Here is a 20,631-nt window from a genome sequence, read left to right on the forward strand (position 1 = left end):
GCCATTAAAAAAGTAATTTTTGTATGCACCCTCGGATGATCTAGTATGTTTTATCTCAAACTACTATTATGCCTTGAAAAGCACTAAGCCAAATATATTCTAGTGGCACTTTACAGAAAAGGTAAGCTAGACTGACTGTTTCTGAAATGTTCCTTACTACTTTTGTAATTTGTCTTTTTTATAATGACGTGCTTGAATAAGTTCAGGATTTACTTTTTTTTTTTTTTTTTTTAACTCTAGCTCCTCTGAGCTTAGGTCAGTAGCTCTGGTATTCATCCTTGGAACGTGAGTACATTTGCAATTAATACGGGAGCAAACCTGACGCTTGTTACCAGTGGCAATGCGTGACCACTTCTTGGCTGCAATCTAGAATTTGGGGTGAAAGTGCCAAAATGTCTGAAATATGTCTGAATGGCTTCAACGAAATATGAAATGTCATTAGTTTATTAAAGAAATCTTTATTGAGAAGTAATAAAACATATTTCTCCAGCTGTTTCAGAGATTTTCCTGACCTAGAACAAGTATGCAGATTAGGAGCTCAAATTTATTTTGACGTTCCTTATCTACAGTGACTCATATAATACTAGTGGGCTGTAGGACTCTTATTAATCCCTACCCTCAATATGAAGACAAAATGGGTACCTCACCATTCTGATGTTTTGTCTGATCATCCCCAACAGAGCACCACCAAAACTTCCCTAAAGTCCGCATGTCCTCTCCCACAAGGTAGTGCTCATTGTCTGAGCACTGCCAGATGAAACATGCACCCAAGTCTATACATTTGGGAGCTCCAATGACACACTGTGGGTGGCACAGAAGATAGGACGAGTCACCTTATGGTTCTTTCTATTAATCACTACTCATTCTTTGAATTTTAGAGATCCAGTACAGGTTTTCATCTACTCTAAAGGTATCCACAGAAGAAGACATGTGTATAATTTCTTCAGCAAATTTAGGCTGCCCATAGCCAGATTGACATTTGGCCAGTTCAACAGGGACCTATCCAATGATTGACTTCTGGTGAATGGGACTGTTGGAAAACTTTTGTTGACCAGCGGCTTGAAGTCATTGGTCAGTGTATTCTGACAGAAGTCGAGTCACACTGTCAGAATACAAAGGCACAGCAAAGAAGAACCTCCTATGGCCAGCCTTACAAAGAATACATACACACTGCTGATGAGAAAAAGATTAAACTCCCAAGGACTTGAAATGCAAAACACCTTGAGACACCAGGGTAAGGAGACATCTAACCATCTCAGCATGGTGGCAGCTTCTATCAGATATCATGCAACAAGAATCCTCTACACTCTTCTTCCCTTTAACACTGACCCTGCATTGCTGGCCTGTCCAGGAAGATGGAAAATCTTTGAAGTCATTACTAGCACTTACAATACTGAAAGGTTTGTCAGGCCCAATAGATAATATTAAAGTGGTTGTTAACCCTTACATAAAGAGTATGCTAGCCCCTCTATTAGAGGCTGGCATAGCACACTGTCAGTGGTTCTAAAAAACAAGCGTTCTAAATACTGAATTTCAGCTGTCTTCAGGCTGATCACATTACTTGCAGCCACTTTACAGCTACGATTGATGTCTTGTGCGGGAGGAGCCGTGATCTCCCTCTGATGTCAGCTGGGGAGATCACGTGGCCATTTGTCTCCTCCGCAGAATCCCCGTCTCGTAGCTGTAAAGCGGCCACGAGTCACGTGATCGGCCTGAAGACAGTTCAAATTCGGTATTTAGAATGCTTGTTTTTTTTAAATCCACTTGCATAGTGTGCTATGCCAGCCTCTAATAGAGGGGCTGGCAATGACAATTTTACATTTTTTTGTTTTAAGAACAGCAGCGGGGGGGGACAGACACAGAGAGGGAAATGACAGGCATGAAGGAGGGGGCGAGGGAGGAGAGAGGAGAGCAGAGGGGACAGATACATATGATGGAGGGACGGTACTCTGACCACAGTGGTCAGGGCTGAGCAGCCCCGATTTTCGTGGTCAGCGCAGAGAGGGCATACAGGAAGTGGCAGATTCAGGGAGGTTTTTTTTTACACTTTAGAGGGGGGCAGATTACACAGCACAAGCACTGTGCTGTGTAATCTGCTTTAAGGGAACAGGATGTGTATTTATTTATTATTTTGGGTTAACAAACACTTTAACCTTCATTAGAGTGTCACAGTGGTCTGTCAAATCTGAGAGTATAGTACAGAAAACATATGTACGAAACATGTATGTCATCAGCCATTTTAAGTCCTGTGTCTGTAAGCTTTTGTTTGCATTCCATACAAATCTATTAGAATGCAAAACCTGCTTTAAGCAGGCCAAATGCATGTCTGAAGAAAGTCAATTGAACTCATCAATGAATTCTGAATACATCTCAGAAGTGTCTCAAACTGATGCCATCGACACAGGCCCTCAGTTAATAGAGCCACTGGATAGGAGTTTAGATGTACAGTAAATACAAAATTTCTACTTCAATAACTTTATCTTCACTATGCTCAATTTTCTCTGAAAACAACCTGTTTTTTTTTTTTTTTTCAAATAAACCAACGTTCATTTTTAAAAAGGGCTTTAAAAAGCAAGATATTAAAATGTCCCATTTCAATCTAAATGGCCACCCCAAACATCCAGGAGGTTTCTCTTCTTTCTAGCCATATCAATAGTACCTGATTTAAAGACAGCCTTTTGTTAGGATCTTGCTTTTATAACTGATCATTGCTTTTCTATTTTTTTCTTTTAAATTAGAGGCATCCACTGCAAAGTCTTGCAATAAATGTAATCTTTGGTAAGATAATTGCAAAGAATGCCTTCTATAGAAAGCAATGTCAGGGGAGGGGGCGTGGCGCACACAGGTTGATTTACTAAAGACAAATAGGCTGTTCAGCAAGAGAATTTTCACTTTGCAAGGGACTTTGTCCTTCACTTAGTGAATGTGGGGAAAAGTCACTTGCAAAGAATACTCAATTACATGCAAGGGGGGGGTAAAAAAAAAAAAAAAAAAACACATTATTTTTGCTTGTACATGTTTGGATGATGGAAGTCAGCAGAGATTCACCTCATTCACTAAGCTAAGGGAAATTCCCTTGCAAAGTAATCAGCCTATTTGCCTTTAGTAATCAACTCCAGTGTGTTGCATTACAGCACTGGTCATTCTCGATGGCTGGCCCACCGGCTAAGCACCTAACATCTACAGGACAAGCGAAGGTAGACGTAATAAAAGGTTTTCAAAATTCCTTGCAATGTATATAGTTGACCGGGATATTGTTTCTTAACAAAATTGGAATTTCAAGCTTTGCCAGCATAAAACTGGTTTACAGCCAATTGTGGATTTTCCAACGCTAAACAGCTCTAGCATATTTTCCTAACAGTTCTGTACCCAAAGAGAAGCTGTCCAAGTGAACTGCACTGTAGGAACTTTGCAGCTAGCCAGTTAATAAAATGAAGGTGTGCACAGATTGCTTTAAAGTATCACCATTTCAAAGCATCAGGAAACATTTGCGTGTCTTAAAAATGTTCAATTCTTTTTCACCATCTTACAAAAGGAACATATTCTAGTTAGAACACAAAAAAGAAAAAAAAAAAAAAAGAACAAATAAAAAAGAAGAAAAAAAAGAACACTGTGTTTCCTTGACGTTCTATGTGTGTCCAGCGCCGTCCCTCCAGTGCACAATGCGGAGGAGTCCAAGAAATGAGAGCATCCACTCATCACACCAGTTCTGTGCAAGATCTCAAAAACAGTGACTTATTTGGCGATTTATTATGGAGAGCTTCTTCATGATCCTAGAGAACACTACTTGCATGCATCTGCAGAGATCTGCTTTTACTGCAGAAAAGGAAATGTAACGTTGGATTTCCACAATGCAGAAACAGATGGTAGGAACAGCTGACAGTCATAAAATGTAGGAAACATACATTCAGTTGTTATCCTCATGTGCCCGTCTCACCAACTTAACCCAACAGGCTGAAAGGCCAATAGAAATTCACGATTCTTCAGCCTGGCATCAAAATTCACATTATCAACGACACAATAACAGAGCACAACTGTGGGAGATCACATTACAGGAATAATAATGCCACAGACTCTTAGCTCAAGCCAGGCCACATTGGGGGATTATGATGGTGTACTACAAAGCATTACTCTGCTGGGCGTATTTCGAAAGAAAAATGGCAATGGGTTTTGTTCAAGCAGAAGACGGCTGACTTGTTGAGAGAGCAATGCCATGCTTTGTCGTGAACGGTGCAAAATAAATAATCGTAATAAAAATTAATTATAATCTCAGATTCACGGTTGTTCGAAAATAATCCAAAGGATTCCTCAAAATCCTCTCCCAAATTTCTTCTTCCTCTACGTCAGTGTGGGCAGAAGGTCCTGTCCATGGTCACTGTGGTTGATAAAATGCTGACAGAGAAGGTACTGTAAGATTCAATAGCCCTACAAACAGCATGCTATAGTTCAAGGGGCAAGTTTTCGCGAGAGACAAGTAGACATTTTCAGGCACCAACCAGACGGGGCCACGTAGCGCTTAAGTGGAAACTACACCAGCTGGTAACCTGAGCCTGATGTTTGGTCATAATCTATTGTGTACTGCCTTGTCCAGTCCACAGCAACAGGGCGGAAGAGGCCACAGCATCGGAACTCAAAGAAGTCTATGATATTTCTGATACATCCATGGCTGCAACATAAAAAGTTCACAGTATTAGAATAAAAAAAAAAAAAAAAATGAAAAAACATTGTAATACACAAAAGCCAACCATTTATCGTTTAGGAAACAGTATTAGAGTATAAGTGGTTATATTTTCCTGTATTATAATTACCAACATATAAGTTGTACACTTGTGTATACAATGAAGAAATAACCACTGGTCAGAATATCAAGTATGGGTTACCAAATAGCATGAACTGACAAGTAAATGAAAACTTCATCCAACATGTTCGGCTGAAGGGTGCATGGTGTAATACAACTCCCTACAACACCCCTGTTCCATATACTCATATAAGCTCCTATGATAAATACTACTAGTTCCTACAGATTTAGCCAGCATCAGGCAGCCACCATTCAACGCATATGTAGATGTGAGGCATCACAGGCATCTTAGTCAACTCAGCCAAGTCTGCCTTTAGAGGCAAGATCATTTTATGCCATCTAACCACAAGCAGAAATCTTAAGCTTGCTATACACTCAGATTTTTTTCCCATTCAGCCTGAGGGCTGAAAAAAAATGAGATTCCTCTATTCACGCTATACAGCATAGCTGAATAGGTCTTCAGTTTCACCCATTGTATTTTTATATGCACTGACCATCTGAAAGTTTCCATCTGGTTCCTTTAATTTTTCAAAGATGTCAGGCAGAAGGGTGGTGACAGGACCACCCACAAAGAATTTTGGCTAGTTCATTGGAATTGTATCAATATGTGGCTAGCTGAATAACAGTAATTTCGCGCTTAGGAATGTATAGGAAGAAGGACTGCTGCCCCCCCTATAAAAGAAACTCACCGAGGTGAGATCCAAACCTTAAAGAATTTTTCTAAGCAGGGGAATTGGCGCTGTCCAACTATAGGTGGATAGCTGAATGCCAAATGTCAAGCAGGCAGAATTATATGAAATCTTCCCTATGTAGCACACCTGTTGTCTAAGTAGCTTGGAGAAAACATTAGCTTCCAGGCATCTTACTGCAGGCAACATTAATAGTGTATTTCAGAAACGATAGCATTGAAGTGAACAGCCCTTCTTTTGTGTAGGTTTCCTAAAGGATTTTGCTTAAGGCTGCTTTCACACTTATGAGCTTTACGGGCGCTATATTGCTAAAAATAGCGCCTGTAAAGAGCCTCTCCTCTCACTCCAGTGTGTAAGTCAGAGTGCTTTCACACTGGAGCAGTGTGCTGGCAGGACGCCAAAAGAAGTTCTGCAAACCACATCTTTGATGCGCTGTAGGAGTGGTGTATACACCGCTCCTGCAGCGCCCCTGCCCATTAAAATCAATGGGCAGCGCTGCTGAAGATCCAGCATAGCGCTTTCAAGGGCGCATTTAACCCTTTTTTTTCCAGCCGCTAGTGGCGCTTCACCGTCGACGCCCCCAACGCCCCAGTGTGAAAGTAGCTTTACGCTGAATTTCAAGAACACAGAAAAAAGTGCAAGCACACCAAGAGTTCTGTCTAATTTGATGCATGTCACTTCCAGGACTTATCTGCACTCCTGCAGGATACAATCCGGCCGCGAGCAGAGAGAAGCACACAGAGCAGCTATGCCCGCCCCCTCCCCTCTGCTGACCACTGACAGAAGCCTTTGTACTTTGTGAATGAGTTCACATAATACAAAGGCTTCTGTGAATGGGCAAAAGGAGGGAGGGGTGGGCATAGCAGTTCTAATGATTCTGCTCTCAAAGGAACTGAGACCACAGTTGAAATTACCTTCTTGGAGCATAATAAACCTGTCACATGTGAATAATATAGTTAAGTCTAGGAGTCGGCAGGCACCCCATCAGACTTAACTCAAGGTATGCCTGCTGTTTTTCCTGGAATTCAGCTTTAAACCATCAGGCTGTTTAAATACATATTCAATTATTTCCCGTGCCATGTGATTCCCCACTAGGACCTACTTGTCCCAGTCTGCTAGCAGCAGCCATCCAGAGTGCCTCCTACAAGTAAATGATCACAGCAACAGCCAGCTGCACTGAACACTGAGTGTAACATTGTGAAACTGATACAAAAGTTGCATGGTTGAAAGCCCTGTTGGTGCAGATCATAGATGTGTTTTGTGAGCTCATCCTGACTGTTGCTGCAGCAAACCTGTTTTTTTGTTTTCTTTAAAGATTGTTTTAATCAGCCCATAATTAAAACCATCCTCCCACTTTCTGCCTTTGCTATTTGTTTTTTGTCTCTGTCATATTTGTTAAACAGCTACACTTTGTATTTCAGATGTGATTCAGCCATCTTTACTGAATTATGGCTGTAGTTTTAATTTAGAACTCTTGACACAGCCACACACTAGGGCATAGTATTATACAGAGCAAAATAAGCCTGTTTTGAGCCTAGAAGCCACAGCTGCGGCATAATTTTGCCAATTACAGAATATGCCGGGCACAACTATATGTGCGGAACCACTAGTACCTGCATTAAGACATGCACATGTATGGGCGTATTTTTTAAAATGTAAAATTTTACGTTTTGAAACCTACACCCATACACGTACAAATTCTAGTGCTGCCAGTATTATGGGTATAGCACAGCATATTCCGTAATGCATGTCAACAGGAATAATTATGCATCCGCTGCAATAATTTGTTTTTATTGTACAGCTATACACCCCAACATACAACCATATGCAATGCCAACCTATAAACAAGCTATTTCAGACACAAAAATTAACACACATAAAATATGAGAGATTCCTTTTTAAGCTGAACTCCAGGCATATTTAAATAAACACCATGCAGTTATGTGTTCAATAGAAATCATTACATGTATTTTTGATATAATTAACTGAAACTATATCGATTTTAAGCTACCGACCTAAATTTTCGGCTAACTCCTGCTGACAAATTTGAGCAGTGGGCGGCCCTGCAAGCACTTCCCAGTTCGGCAAAAGTTTTCAATTAAAAAAAATTGACTGAGCCAGGTGGAAAGTTGTTGACCCAACAGTGACTGCATCCTATTAGATGGAGTCACTGATAAGATGCATCACCCCGTTAGCATGGATAGGGAAATCAACGGCTTTCCCTCATTCAGCCCACAGGGCTGAAGAGAGATCAAGTCATGCATGGCCAGTCTTAAAGCAGAGTTCCAACCACATATACAATTTTTTTTTTTTAAATCTATCTCTTGCAATTACATAATATATAATTAGCATTGGTTAGTCTTGACATTATTGCTGCAATTTGTATTCCCAGTATGCACCGCCCATTCTCGCGCATGAGCGGTAAGAGCGCGCAGGAAACTTCACATGTTTTCATCACAACGTGCGGCGTCGTCGGAAGTGCCCGCCCCGTTGTGATGGCAACGAAGATAATCCTAAGATATAATCTGCCTATGCCCCTTGTCACTTCCGGTTTTAAAATACCGCAATTGTAGCCATCGGCCCTGCCCACTGACTCCTGAGAAATGATGGCAAACATCTCCCCTGAGCACTAGCGAACACAGGCGCCGAGGGAAATAACGTCAGGCGCCGCGGAGAGGAAGGGGCAGATTAGAAGGGACCACATAGCAACAGGCATGAAAACGTAAGTAAAAAAATAAATTTTTTCCACCTGTCGTTGGTTATGTTTATTGCTGCTGAATAATGTAAAGTTGATTTTATGGGTGGAACTCCGCTTTAAAGTGACTGTAAAGTTTCTTTTTTTTCCTCAAAATAAATAGACATGTTATACTTACCTGCTTTGTGCAATGATTTTGCACAGAGCAGCCTTGAAATTGCTCTTATTGAGACCCCCTCAAGCCATCCTGGCTGTTCCCTTTTCTCCTAGCTCCCCTATTGCAAGCTGTTTGCTATGGGGGCACTCCTGCGGGCTTGATCCCAAGCTGGGCTGGTTGCATCCATAGGCTCAGCCCTGCCCCCCGTTCTCTTCTCACAGAATTTGACTGACAGCAGCAGGAGCCAATGGCTCACACTGCTGCCAAGTCTCCTGTGAGAATGGAGAGAGGGAAGAAGAGCTTCTGCAGACTGGCGCAGTGATGACTTGAGACCAGGCTCAGGCAAGTGTGGGAGACTGGGGAAGCAACTTTTGAAAGATTTTTTTTTACCTTAAAGTAGAGAATGCATTATGGTTAAAAGCCTTTTTGCATCTATAACCACTTTAAACTTGCCATACACATATTGCAGGCTGAATGAAGAAAACTCTCAGGTTCCTCCATGCAAGCGAACAGGGCAGATAGATGAATCTCCTGTTGCAGATATTGTATTCTGACAGCTGGCTCCAGCAACTGTCAAAATACCTGTACAGTGTCTGCATTGGACTGGATGCAGACACTATTTGGCCAATATTTTTTTTCAATCCAAGGATGTTAAGCAGCAGGGTGGTGGACAGGGCCATTCACAGAATGAATTTTGGCAACTTCATTAAGAAATATTTTTATAGCGTATAGTCGTCTTTAGTCTCCAGTACAGCAGCGCTAAGACTGGAAAAGGATGAGTTAATATTTAGAACCAACTGGGCTTTGCTGCAAGCACACGTTCTGACAAAACATGCTGCAGAAAAGAGGAGGGAGTGATGTGCTGTTGCCCCTGTTCCTTCGTTGTCTAATCACAGGTTACAATTTTTTGATAGGCAAACAGCTCCCATATAAGTATTTCAACTGCATATTTAATCATCTGCCCAGAGTTCAGCTTTAATAGAAGTTGGGCCCCAACTGCACAAACTAGAGTACAAAACTGTCTAGTAAAAAATCATGTTTCCTTTTCCTGTGATTATTCTGGAGAACAAATGCAAACATCTTACTTGAAAGGGCTTTCAATGGATGTGGTTGTGACTTTGAAGTGTTTATATCTCCTAGCGTTCATCCGTTCGTTTGTTGTAATACCCAAGCAAGATATCTGTAGAAGTAACCAAATACTTTAAATAGCTTTACAGTCCTAGGCATAGTCTAACAACAGGCATACAATCCCTGCACAGATTGGTGCTGCTCACAGTACTACTTACTCTAAAAGTGAGGCAGGCCAAGCCGGCTACTTCTACCTAGAGTCCTGAATGATTTCTGAAGATCTTTCTATTTAACTGGAATAGTTTGCAGCTCCTGTTGTTCCTCTCCCCACAATAACAATGCTCCCTCAGTAATGTTAGACTCCTCGTTTGGATGACCTCATCACCTGACTTTTGTTAAGCATGTAGTTGGCCAGGACTGGATAGAAGTAACTACAGGATTATAGTTTTGGGTAAAACCAGTCTTTACGTCACAAAATATTCCCAAGTAGTATATGAATTTTTATAAAGGGAGATGGGTTTTTGGATATGTTTTTATTAAAGCTCACCTGACTTAAAGTCTCAGAAAACTTTTATTATAAACAGAAATCACTACTGACCTATAAAATCTCTATAAATAAATGCGGTCTAGGAATAGGGAAAAACTATCTAGGAAAAGATTATGGAAACATATTAAAATATTTACAGCAAGAGACCCAAAAAAGTGTGTAATACCTGGTACATCTGACACATCAGTAACACGGCCACCCACATTAAATGAAACACACTGTTAAGGAACATCCAGAACATCCATGGGGAGCAGGTAGCAATTTGTGTAACATATGTCCAGAAGCCGTCCTTGCTGTACGTTGTTTCACAGTGTATTCCCCAGTCTATGGAAACAAGACAATACTACTAAAATCTTCAAATAAAAACATATAAGATCGTATATCTAGGGAACCAAAATGAACATCACAAATGATGGCAGGTTTGCTATGTGGCTTTACAGATGGGTTTAAGACAGGGCATTCAAAATTGAATCTGTGTATAATGAAAAAACATTATACAGTGTATAACATCCTAAAGGGGTTGTAAATGCATTCTATGTATTAAGATAAAAAGCCTTCTGTATGCAGCAGCCCCACCCCCCCACATTACCTGAGCCCCCTCTCTATCAAGCGATGTCCACGAGTCCCTAGACCGTCCAGACTCTTCCTTCTGACTGGCTGAGACACAGCAGCGGCACCATTGGCTCCCCTGCTGTCAAAGTCAGTTAGTCAATCAGGAGAGAGAGGGGGCGGGGCCGAACCGCAGCTCCGTGTCTGAATGGACACATGGAGCTGCAGCTCGGCTCGGGTGCCCCCATAGCAAGCTGCTTGCTGTGGGGACACTTGGCAGTAGGGAGGGGCAAGGAGCAGCGAAGAGGGACCCGAGAAGAGGAGGATCCAGGCTGCCCTGTGCAAATCCACTGCACAGAGCAGGTAAGTATAACATGTTTGTTTTGTTTTAAATAAGACTTTACAATCACTTTAACAGATTGTACTGATACACTGCAATACCCCACTTCCATCTGCATTAATCACTGGATAGTAGAATGAATGTCCATCTCTGCATAAAAAATACATTTTTGAGAGTAATTTCTATATAAATTAGGTAGAGACAAATGTATACATTTCAATCTCTCAATCTATTTGTACTGCATATCTTTGTTACCCCAGAGCACAGAACAAATGCTTACAGGAAATACAACCATAGATCATCCAGCAGATCATGCAGAGCAGAAAAAACAGGTATCCCATGAAATAACGATGGTTTCCTGCACCTATAAGTCACAGAAAGAGAATGTTAGCAACTCAGGCTTTGTTTCTATCAAGCAAAACAAAGAACCATATAAACACTAAAAAATAACATCTTGCATACTCAATGTAAAATAAGAAGAAATATCACACTAAACAGTATTATATTTTCAAAATTCTGTATTACAGTACACATATTTTTGCAATAAATTAAGTATTAAGAGTATTTATTAAAGGGGTTGTAAAGGTTTAGGGTTTTAAAAAAAACAAAACCAAACCAAACATGTCATACTTACCTCTGCTGTGCAGTTGGTTTTGCACAGAGTGGCCCCGATCCTCCTCTTCTGGGGTCCCTCAGCAGCGCTCCTGGCTCCTCCTCTTCTTGAGTGCCTCATCGGAGAACCGCTCTCCATCGTGGACACTCATGCAGGCGTGCTCCATGTCCTGTTTCTGCATTTATTGACACAGAAAGCAGGACTCGGCCCTGCCCCCCAGCGCCTGCGTCATTGGATTTGATTGACAGCAGTGTGAGCCAATGGCTGAGCTGCCATCAATCTATCCAATCAGGACACGAGACACCAGCCAGAGCTGGTGTGCTCGTTCCCGTCATGGGAAACACAGGGCTCAGGTAAGTATACCAGGGGCTCGGGGGGCTGCTGAGTGACAGAAGGTTTTTCACCTTAATGCATACAACCCCTTTAAAGACAAAGACACATTCTGTTCCTTTAAAGAGGTGGTAAACTCTTTAAAAAGTCCTGCAAGTTAATGTTATATTTTGCTAGTATGCATCGCCTAGTATGCATATCCCCTGAAGACGTGTGTGAAACGCATTGGATGGGGCCCTACACGCTGCTGTTTCCGGGTCCCGGATCTGCAGCCATCTTAGTAAGTCCGGCCGCATTTGTTTGTTTCATGTGGAATTTAATGTTTTTTTAAGCTGATCTTAGTACTTAATAAATACTACACTATATACTTCATCCTTGGGCTCTGTGTGGTGCACATTCTTCACACAGGACTCTGTTCTGAATACATATGGTCTAATTTGAATATCTAAATATGGAGGCTTTGTGAGGTTGATGTGACATATGCTAATCCTCATCAGCTTTCCGATGATTGCATAGTGATGGAGCATTTACAAGCTGGATACACTACACATGATTTGCTGCACTGGGAATCATTAGTATTGGAGGTCTTCAAGCAGATACAGTTTGATCTTTGGGACACTCATTGGATGGTTTGTTTGTTTAACCACAGCAATACAGGGCATTTTCCCCCCTTCCTGCCCAGGACAATGTTCAGCTTTCAGCGTTGTCACACTTTGAATAACAATTACCCAGTCATGCAACACTGTACCCAAACTAAATTTTTATCATTTTCTTCCCACAAATAGGGCTTTCTTTTGGTGGTATTTGATCACCACTGCGGTTTTTATTCTTTGCTAAACAAACTAAAAAAGACCAAATTTTTTGAAAAAAAATAAGTTTTTGTTTGTTATAAAATGTTGTTTTCTCCTTCACTGACAGGCACTGATGAGGCTGCACTGACTGGCACTGAGTTGGCACTAATATGTAGAATTGATGGGCACTGATATGCAGCACTGATGTGCACCAATAGATGGCACTGATAGGCAGCACTGATAAGGCACTGTCATTACTGATGGACACTGATTGGCATCTGTGAAGGGCACTGAGAGACGGCACTGGTGGGCACTGACTCGCAGCTGCAGTGGGCACCTCAGATGGGGGCTGAGCTGATAATCGATGCGCCGATTATCAGAATAGACCCCCGGCGATCGGCTCTCCCTGTCAGCGTGAACTGAGGAAAGCTGTTTACCGGCACTTCCTGGTTACATGCTGTGATCAGCCTTGATTGGTCACAGCTGATCACGTGGTAAAGAGCCACACCATAGGCTCTTTACCACGATCGGAGTTGCAGTGTGTCAGAGTGACACACAGCACCACCGATTGCGGCTGTGTGTGCGATCGCAGCTTATCCTGCTGGACGTCATATGATGCCCAGTCAGGGTAACACAACCACCATCCGGCCGTCATTCTGCTATAGGCCAGGCGGGAAATGGTTAATGAGCACTGGCACTTTATAGTCACTTTGGTGACAGTTTTACAAGGTCTTTCATATATAATATATAATCAATAAAATTATAGACTGATACATGTTTTATTATTTATATATTTGATACTTTGATTTGTATACATTTTGGATGCACCTTATGTTCATGGTCTTATGAACTTTTACATGCACTGCACATTTATTGTTAATTTTGATTACTAGGTTGGTCACCTTTTTTGTGGTAGCTGCTTCAAATTTCTCTTTATTATAAGCCTACTTATAGGCAAAAGTGGCAAAGCAAAGTTTACTGCGGCTTCAAATGCAACCTTTAAGCTTTTTTAAATTTCTGGTACCCTCTGCTAAGAACAACTCTACCAAAAGCTTAACCTGCCAGTTACATTTATCAGCCTAACCAAATAAAATGTATCTAAACTTTTCAAGCACAGGAGTAGTTAGAGTTAAAATAAAAAAGCATTGAAAACCATAAAATGTGGCCTATCATGGTGCCCAAACCAAGGATAAGCAAGGATCAAAACACATCTAGGAGGGTTAGGAGGGTTCAGAGGGATGCCTTGGATCACAGGTTATCTGCCTTTTCTCCACTACTCCTTAGTATTTTTACCCTTTTATGTTTTAGCTACCAGCCTTTGTCATTTCCAGGAATGGTTTACACTAAAGAAATTGCGATACTAAAACTGAAAAACCGCTAATCATGCATCAACTAGATATGAGGAGGAATGATGTCAGTTATTCTTTTACTTTTAGTAAGTTTATCATTTTTATGCATCTTGGCATGATATAATTGAGTTGCAAAACAATATGATTAAATTACAGGTCTGGAATAATCAAATAGTCAAAGGAAGTGAAGACATAGGGGTTGAGAAATGTGACTGGAACCCTTGTGTATCCTCAGTTGTCCTTGCTTCTAAAAAAAAGTGAGAATTACCTGCCTTCCTTCTCTAGACCCACTGCTATGACCAAGTAACAGAAGATGATTAACACACTACAATGGTGAATTCTCTTACTTAAGTCACTAAGGAGGGCACAGCTGTGCCTTCAACAGAAAATGTCTGATATGGGCACAAGAGCCTTTAACCGCTTCAGCCCCGGAAGATTTGGCTGCTCAATGACCCGGCCATTTTTTGCGATTCGGCACTGCATCGATTTAACTGACAAATGCGCGGTCGTACGATGCTATACCCAAACAAAATTGATGTCCTTTTTTAGGGGATAGATTTATGGCATTTTTATTATTTTTTTATTTACTAGTTTTGGCGGCGATCTGTGATTTTTAAATCGGGACGGCGACATTATGGCGGACACATTGGACACATTTTTGGAACCATTGACAATTATACAGCGATCAGTGCTATAAAAATGCACTGATTACTGTGTAAATGTCACTGGCAGAAAAGGGGTTAACACCAGGGGACGATCAAGGGGTTAACTGTGTTCCCTGACTGTGTGTTATAACTGTGGGGGATGGGACTGTCTAGGAGGGAGGGAGGAGAGGGGGAGAGAGAGAGAGAGCGCGAGAGAGAGAGCGAGAGAGAAAATGAACACACAATCTGTCTCCTCTCCCCTGAAAGAACCAGGATCTGTCCCGGTTCTCGCTCTGTCACAAGCGATTGCGGGAGCGATTTAAATTTGGACACTATTTTTCTAGTTTTAAGTTTTAGCTTCACTGTAGCATATTTGAGATTATTTGTTTATATTTATAGCGGCTGCTTACGTATCTGTGTTAGGTAACATCAGTATTATTCTATGAGTGCTGGGAGAGAGGGACCATTTACCTTTGTTTTTGATTACTTCTCACATTTTTGAGGTTCTTATATTGGTTACCATAGAACCTGCTAAACTGTCCAATATAAAAGTTTAACACATAACCAAGCAATCATCATGGTAAAGGGTATGTATACATATGTTTTACTTACCTACACAGTTACCGACCCAAGGACAATGGTGGTCAAATTTTGCTATACAGCGATTACAAATGCCACAATGCTTAGACCTCACTGGCTTCCTTATCTATAAGCCAATTAAAGAGCAAATAAATACAGTGAAAACTTAGGTTATCAAATGCAGCACATAAAATTGATATGTTGCTACATTACAGCTTACATGATCTATTATATAAGACGCTAGAGGGACATGACAACTTGACACAGATGACACCTTCAATTTATTCTCTGCATATTGGTATACACCAGGGGTGTCCAACCTTTTGGGTTTCCTTGGCCATACCGGAAGAGGAATTGTCTTGGGCCACAAATAAAATACACTAACAATAAGGATAGCTGATAAACAGAAACATTTGGGCAGATCAAAAGTTAACAACCACTGATATAGATAATAAAGCAACAAAAAACTAGTGAGATATTTGACACTGTTTTTGATCAACTAACGCATCAATACCTGGTTTGGTGGATGTAGAACAACGCTCAATGAATTCTCAAGGTGCTCAACAGATATTTTGGTTTTAATTTTTAATTTTTTTAACCTTTGTGTGCTTCACCCTTGAAAATAGTTGCTCACAAATATTGGTGCTGCCAAAAACTGACAAAATGAATAAAGGCATAATTGTGAAGAGTGGGATATTTTTCTCTGGGAAGATAAAACTTATAAAAGTCCAGCAAAAGAATTTTTCTATGGCCACGTGTTCACTAAGTGCAAATGCATTTTTATTAAAAAAAAAAATCAACATTTTTAAAGTTCACAATTTTGTGTTGGGCTGCATGCGGCCTGTGGCCCACAGGTTGGACACTCCTGGTATACACAATGACATACTCCTAATGAACTTCGAATTACAGGGATTCATGGGTCACGTGTATGTTCAAATTGGCATGGGGCATCAAATGGATTCCCCTCTAATCATAGCCTGGTCATAACAATACTTGAAGAACAAAAGAATAATTCAAGACCTTTACTTACCAACAACATACTTATTTAACATGATTCCAGTGATCTTACCCATGAGGTTTGTCCATTGCTGTACAGAATCTTCAACATTTTCCCAGTTAGTGCGCCCCACACAAGCAAGCTTTGTCCTTCATTCATTTCAATGAAAGGAACATCAACAGGTTTAGCAGCCTGCAGCTAAACCTTTTTTTTTCGCATACGGGGGGGGCGCATCACGCTCTGGCTTTCTAAGAAAGGTTTTTTGGTGACAGGCAGAATGCAAAGCAAAGAGCCCTATGGTTTACGTAAATGTATGTTGATCGCAAATGGTCAGCATGGGAAGGGAAGTGCACTAAAATGAACATAAAAATGCAATAAAGCAAAATGATGCAGTTTTCAACGAGCTACAGAACCAGGGCTATTGCTTTTCACTCTGACCCAAAAACATGACTCAAGAACATGTAGTATAAATTAAACAAGAATCCCTGTTTTTAATGCAACATTTGATAGCGTATTATTGTGAATACCAATGTAGAGGGGATTAATGCTACCGGTCAGAAACCCCACGGAGTTCCTATTACCTCCCAACCAGTTTGGAAACACTTTTTTTCCCCAGCTGGCTCTTTGATTGCTGCTTCTTTAGAGAGCAGCACTGGAGTGTTCAAGCTAGGATATGACGTGATATTGCAACACCAGGAAGAATAGAACACTCTAGACTCGCAGCACACCATGCTAGCCTCCCAACCCAAAAAACTGTAAACTATTATAATGGTTAAAAATCAAATTTATATCCAAGCTATAAGACAACTAGACAAGGATGGGTTCTAATCTTATGCGGTTTTTTGCTTATGTCATAACATATGCATGGACAACATAAACCATAATCAGAGAACTTACCAAACAAGTACTGCAGAATATGCTTAGATCCAAGCTGCCAGTTTCAGCAAGCTCTACTATTGTCTAGAAAATGAGAGTGCAGCATACATTAATTTACTAGAAGCATTACACAACAATGACATGTAAAAACAGAGTAGATTTTCTCTTAACTAAACAGCATGATGAAAGGCACATCAGTCTAAAGCTAACAGGAGAATATGTTGCCACATTAAAGCGAAGTTACGCCTGGGAAAAAAAGAAATGAAAAGTCAGCAGCTACAAATATTGTAGCGGCAGACTATTAATATATGGGACACTTACCTATCCAGGGAGCCTGCGATGTCTGCACCCGAAGCCGATCTTCAGATCGATTCACCAGGCAGTGAAGAATTTTGGCTTCACTCCTTGTTCCCTACTGTGCATGCGCAAGTTGTGCTGCGCGTTCTGAATGGTCCCTGTGGTAGCTGTGTGTGTCTCCCAGAAGACACCAGGGGGGAAGGAGGAGGAGGGGCCAGACATAGCGTAGTTCGCCGCACGATGTGCCAGAAGTGGGAGCAAATACCTGGATTTGACAGGTATCTGCCCCCCCTGAAAGGTGCCAAATGTGACACCAGAGGGGGGGGGGGGGGCCTGGGGGGGGATGCCAATCAGCAGAAGTTCCATTTCTGGGTGGAACTCTGTTTTAAGGAGGGGCAAAAGAACAGATATAGAGTTTAGCTATATTGCAAATAAAAACCTTGAGATCACACGACCAATGCCTCGACATTTAGTCATGTAGCTGTCTCATTGGAGCTTGTGAATCAACAACCGTAACAAAGAAAAAACGAACAAAATACACTGATCAAAGCAGTTCACGGTTTTTGCCATGCATATTAAAAGTATTTATATTAAGTGCACACAGAAGAAACCTCTTCAGTTCAGCAAACTGCATAAATTTAAAGAGCAGTTCGGGAATTAAGAAAACAAACCATACTCCCCTGTCCAGGGCCGCCATCAGAAATTTTGGGGCCCCTTACACAGTTTTAGGCCTGCCCCCCCCCCCCCCCCCCCCCCAGACCTGGCCATCAACATTCCCCAGGGCCCGCCCACTGGCAGTCCCACCAAGACCCGTCCCATGTACTCCTCTTTCAGTCTCGTCTCCCTGATCCCATGTCCTTCTCCTCCTCCTCCAGTCCCATCTCCTTCATCCCACATCCTCCTCCTCCAGTCCCTTCTCCTTCATCCCACATCCTCCTCCTCCAGTCCCTTCTCCATCCTGGGACTCCGGTTCTGGTGGCAACTGTCTCCAAGGGCATTTCTCTCTCACTAACTGTTGCGCCTACGTGACCTCACAATGGGACACAGATGGTAAAAAAAAAAAGAATGTGGTTTTAACTCTTCCATAATTTAGCCAAAATGGAAAAAAAAGTGCTTGCTTTATATATACTTTTTATACATAACTAGAACATCTAATAGGGTCATATCATTACATGAGATTTCCCCTCACTTCCTGTCTTAGTGTCACCAGAACAGGAAGTGGGGGGATTTCACTGTGGGTAAATAGCTTGCAATTGTTGCCTTATAATGTATATATAACAATTGCTGGCTATATTCCCACGGGGAGATTCCCTCACTTCCTGTTCTGGTGTCATCAAGACAGAAAGTGAGGGGAAATCTCCTGCAATGACATAACCCTGTTAGATGTTCTAGTTATGTATCATACTTAAGTATATACAAAAGCAAGCACTTTTTTCCCCATTTTGGCCAAATTATGATTTTTTTTCCCCCAATCTCTGTCCCACGGGTTGCAGGAAAAAAAATTGCTTGATTTCCCCATTAACACAGACAGTGTTGATGGGGGAATCCCTGCTGTGGAGCCATTGTATTCTCCCAGTGGGGGGGTGGGAAAACCGCCCCTGCCAGCAGAACACAGTAAATATTGCTAGTGACTACAAGAGCTGCTAGCGATAATTGTATGTAAAATCTGACAGGCTGGTCGTACTCAAGTTGATCGATCGATTAACTTGGGTACATTCAGCCTGTCCATACATAGTCGGAATCTCAGCCAGTCTCTGCTAAACTGAATACAAACCATCTATGGCCGGCCTTATCTGCATTCTAGCTGCAATCTTCACAGGGGCTGATCCAGTTTTTCTCAGCAGGGGATCTGTCCATGGATCCCTTGCTGAGCTGAGTGGGCAACGGACAGACCTGTGTCTGCTCATGCCGTCCGTTTACATCCAACTGCCCTCTGATCCGGCCAGATGGAGGGGAATGGGGGCCCTTCCATCTTTTCTTTTTGTCAGATCAGAGGCAGGCGGGTGTAAACGGACACATTTCCATTTAAATCTGCCGATCCATAGAGAACAATAGGCGGTCCGATCAGGTTGCCTAAAAAACGGACAGGAGGACCCGATCGGACCACTCATGTGAAAGGGGCCTGAAAAGCAATCCGCATGGATTACTTTTCAGAGCATTGGCTAGTTTAGTGAACCTGGACTAACAACAATCACTGTAATGCTACCCATAGTGCTGTCCTTCTAACATGGTGACATAAGCTGACACCTATGCTGCACATGTGTAATGTTACTTTCACCTTCACTCTGCTAAAAGGACAGCAATAGGGCTGGCAGTACAGTGATTGATATTAACAGTGGAGCACAGGCTGTGCAGTGTACATGTCTTCTAGCAGCTTCAGGAAAAAACACTTTTTTTTTTTTCCCACTTACCTCGATCTCTGCAGCAGCTTCTTTACAGAGGAATTCTGTCCCTCCCACCAAGACAGGAAGCTCTTCAGTGATGGACACTGCACTCTGTGTGCCTATTGGCTAAGGAGGCAGCAGGAGGCGGAGCAGCCCGCCCCCTGCTACCTCCTCATCCAATGAGCAACTGAAAGGCTGATAAGTCCCTCCCTCATACCATCTCCCGAGTCCCAGCCGTGCCAGCTTACTATGCTTAGCCTACGGCCGCATCTCTCCTGCAGACCTGCACTATATCTCCTTCGGCTCCTCTCTCCTGCACACTTCCTGGTTGCCACCAAGCCCCTGCAGACACTCGGGCCCGGCACATGTGTATCGGCTGTACCCCCCTGATGGCGGCCCTGCACCTGTCCCCCACCACCTCTACCCCATCGATCAAACACCGTTGATTGCTCAATTCTCCCCTCCACTCTAAGCAGAGTCGGGACTGTCAATCACCGGCTTTCTGCTCACTGGAGAGCTGGGCTGTGGATTGGGCGGGGGGACTGGCTCAGGCTCTCAGCAGCATACTGAGAGGTTGAGCCAGCTGCCGATCCAGGCATCTGGGTAGATCCCAAAGTTGGGATCTTTCCTGAGCCTGGACCAGCTTAATGAGGTCAGTGAGGTTTTAGCCCACTGTCAGCTGAAAACAGGTTACAGGAGCGCAGAATGAACTGCACTCTTGTGATGCATTAGGGAAGTATAGCCAAAATAGCTTTGGCCATACTTCTCCTTTAACCACTTTACCCATCACACCCCTTATGGACCTGAGTAATTTTTACATTTCTACTATGGACCTACCACTTCAGAAACTTTTTTTTTTTGTAAGGAGAAACGAGGTATAATTTTATACAGCTTTTTAGCTGCAGAAGGTATCGATTATTGAATAGTG

The 20,631-nt window shown here is 42.1% G+C and overlaps 1 protein-coding gene across 1 annotated transcript in view; it reads right to left on the bottom strand.

Moving 5' to 3' along the window:
• Nucleotides 1-208: 208 nt before the first annotated feature.
• ZDHHC17 (zDHHC palmitoyltransferase 17) overlaps nt 209-20,631 on the bottom strand; it is a gene marked incomplete in the record, with an annotated part of 86,524 nt that continues 66,101 nt past the window's right edge. Inside the window, 6 exon segments of the mRNA XM_073620007.1 lie at nt 209-4,666; nt 9,425-9,519; nt 10,121-10,278; nt 11,124-11,207; nt 15,183-15,276; nt 17,044-17,106. Coding sequence (XP_073476108.1) covers nt 4,528-4,666; nt 9,425-9,519; nt 10,121-10,278; nt 11,124-11,207; nt 15,183-15,276; nt 17,044-17,106 — 633 coding nt within the window.

The sequence above is a fragment of the Aquarana catesbeiana genome, linkage group LG03 (genome assembly GCF_042186555.1).
Source record: "Aquarana catesbeiana isolate 2022-GZ linkage group LG03, ASM4218655v1, whole genome shotgun sequence".
In the NCBI taxonomy this organism is placed as follows: Eukaryota; Metazoa; Chordata; class Amphibia; order Anura; family Ranidae; genus Aquarana; species Aquarana catesbeiana.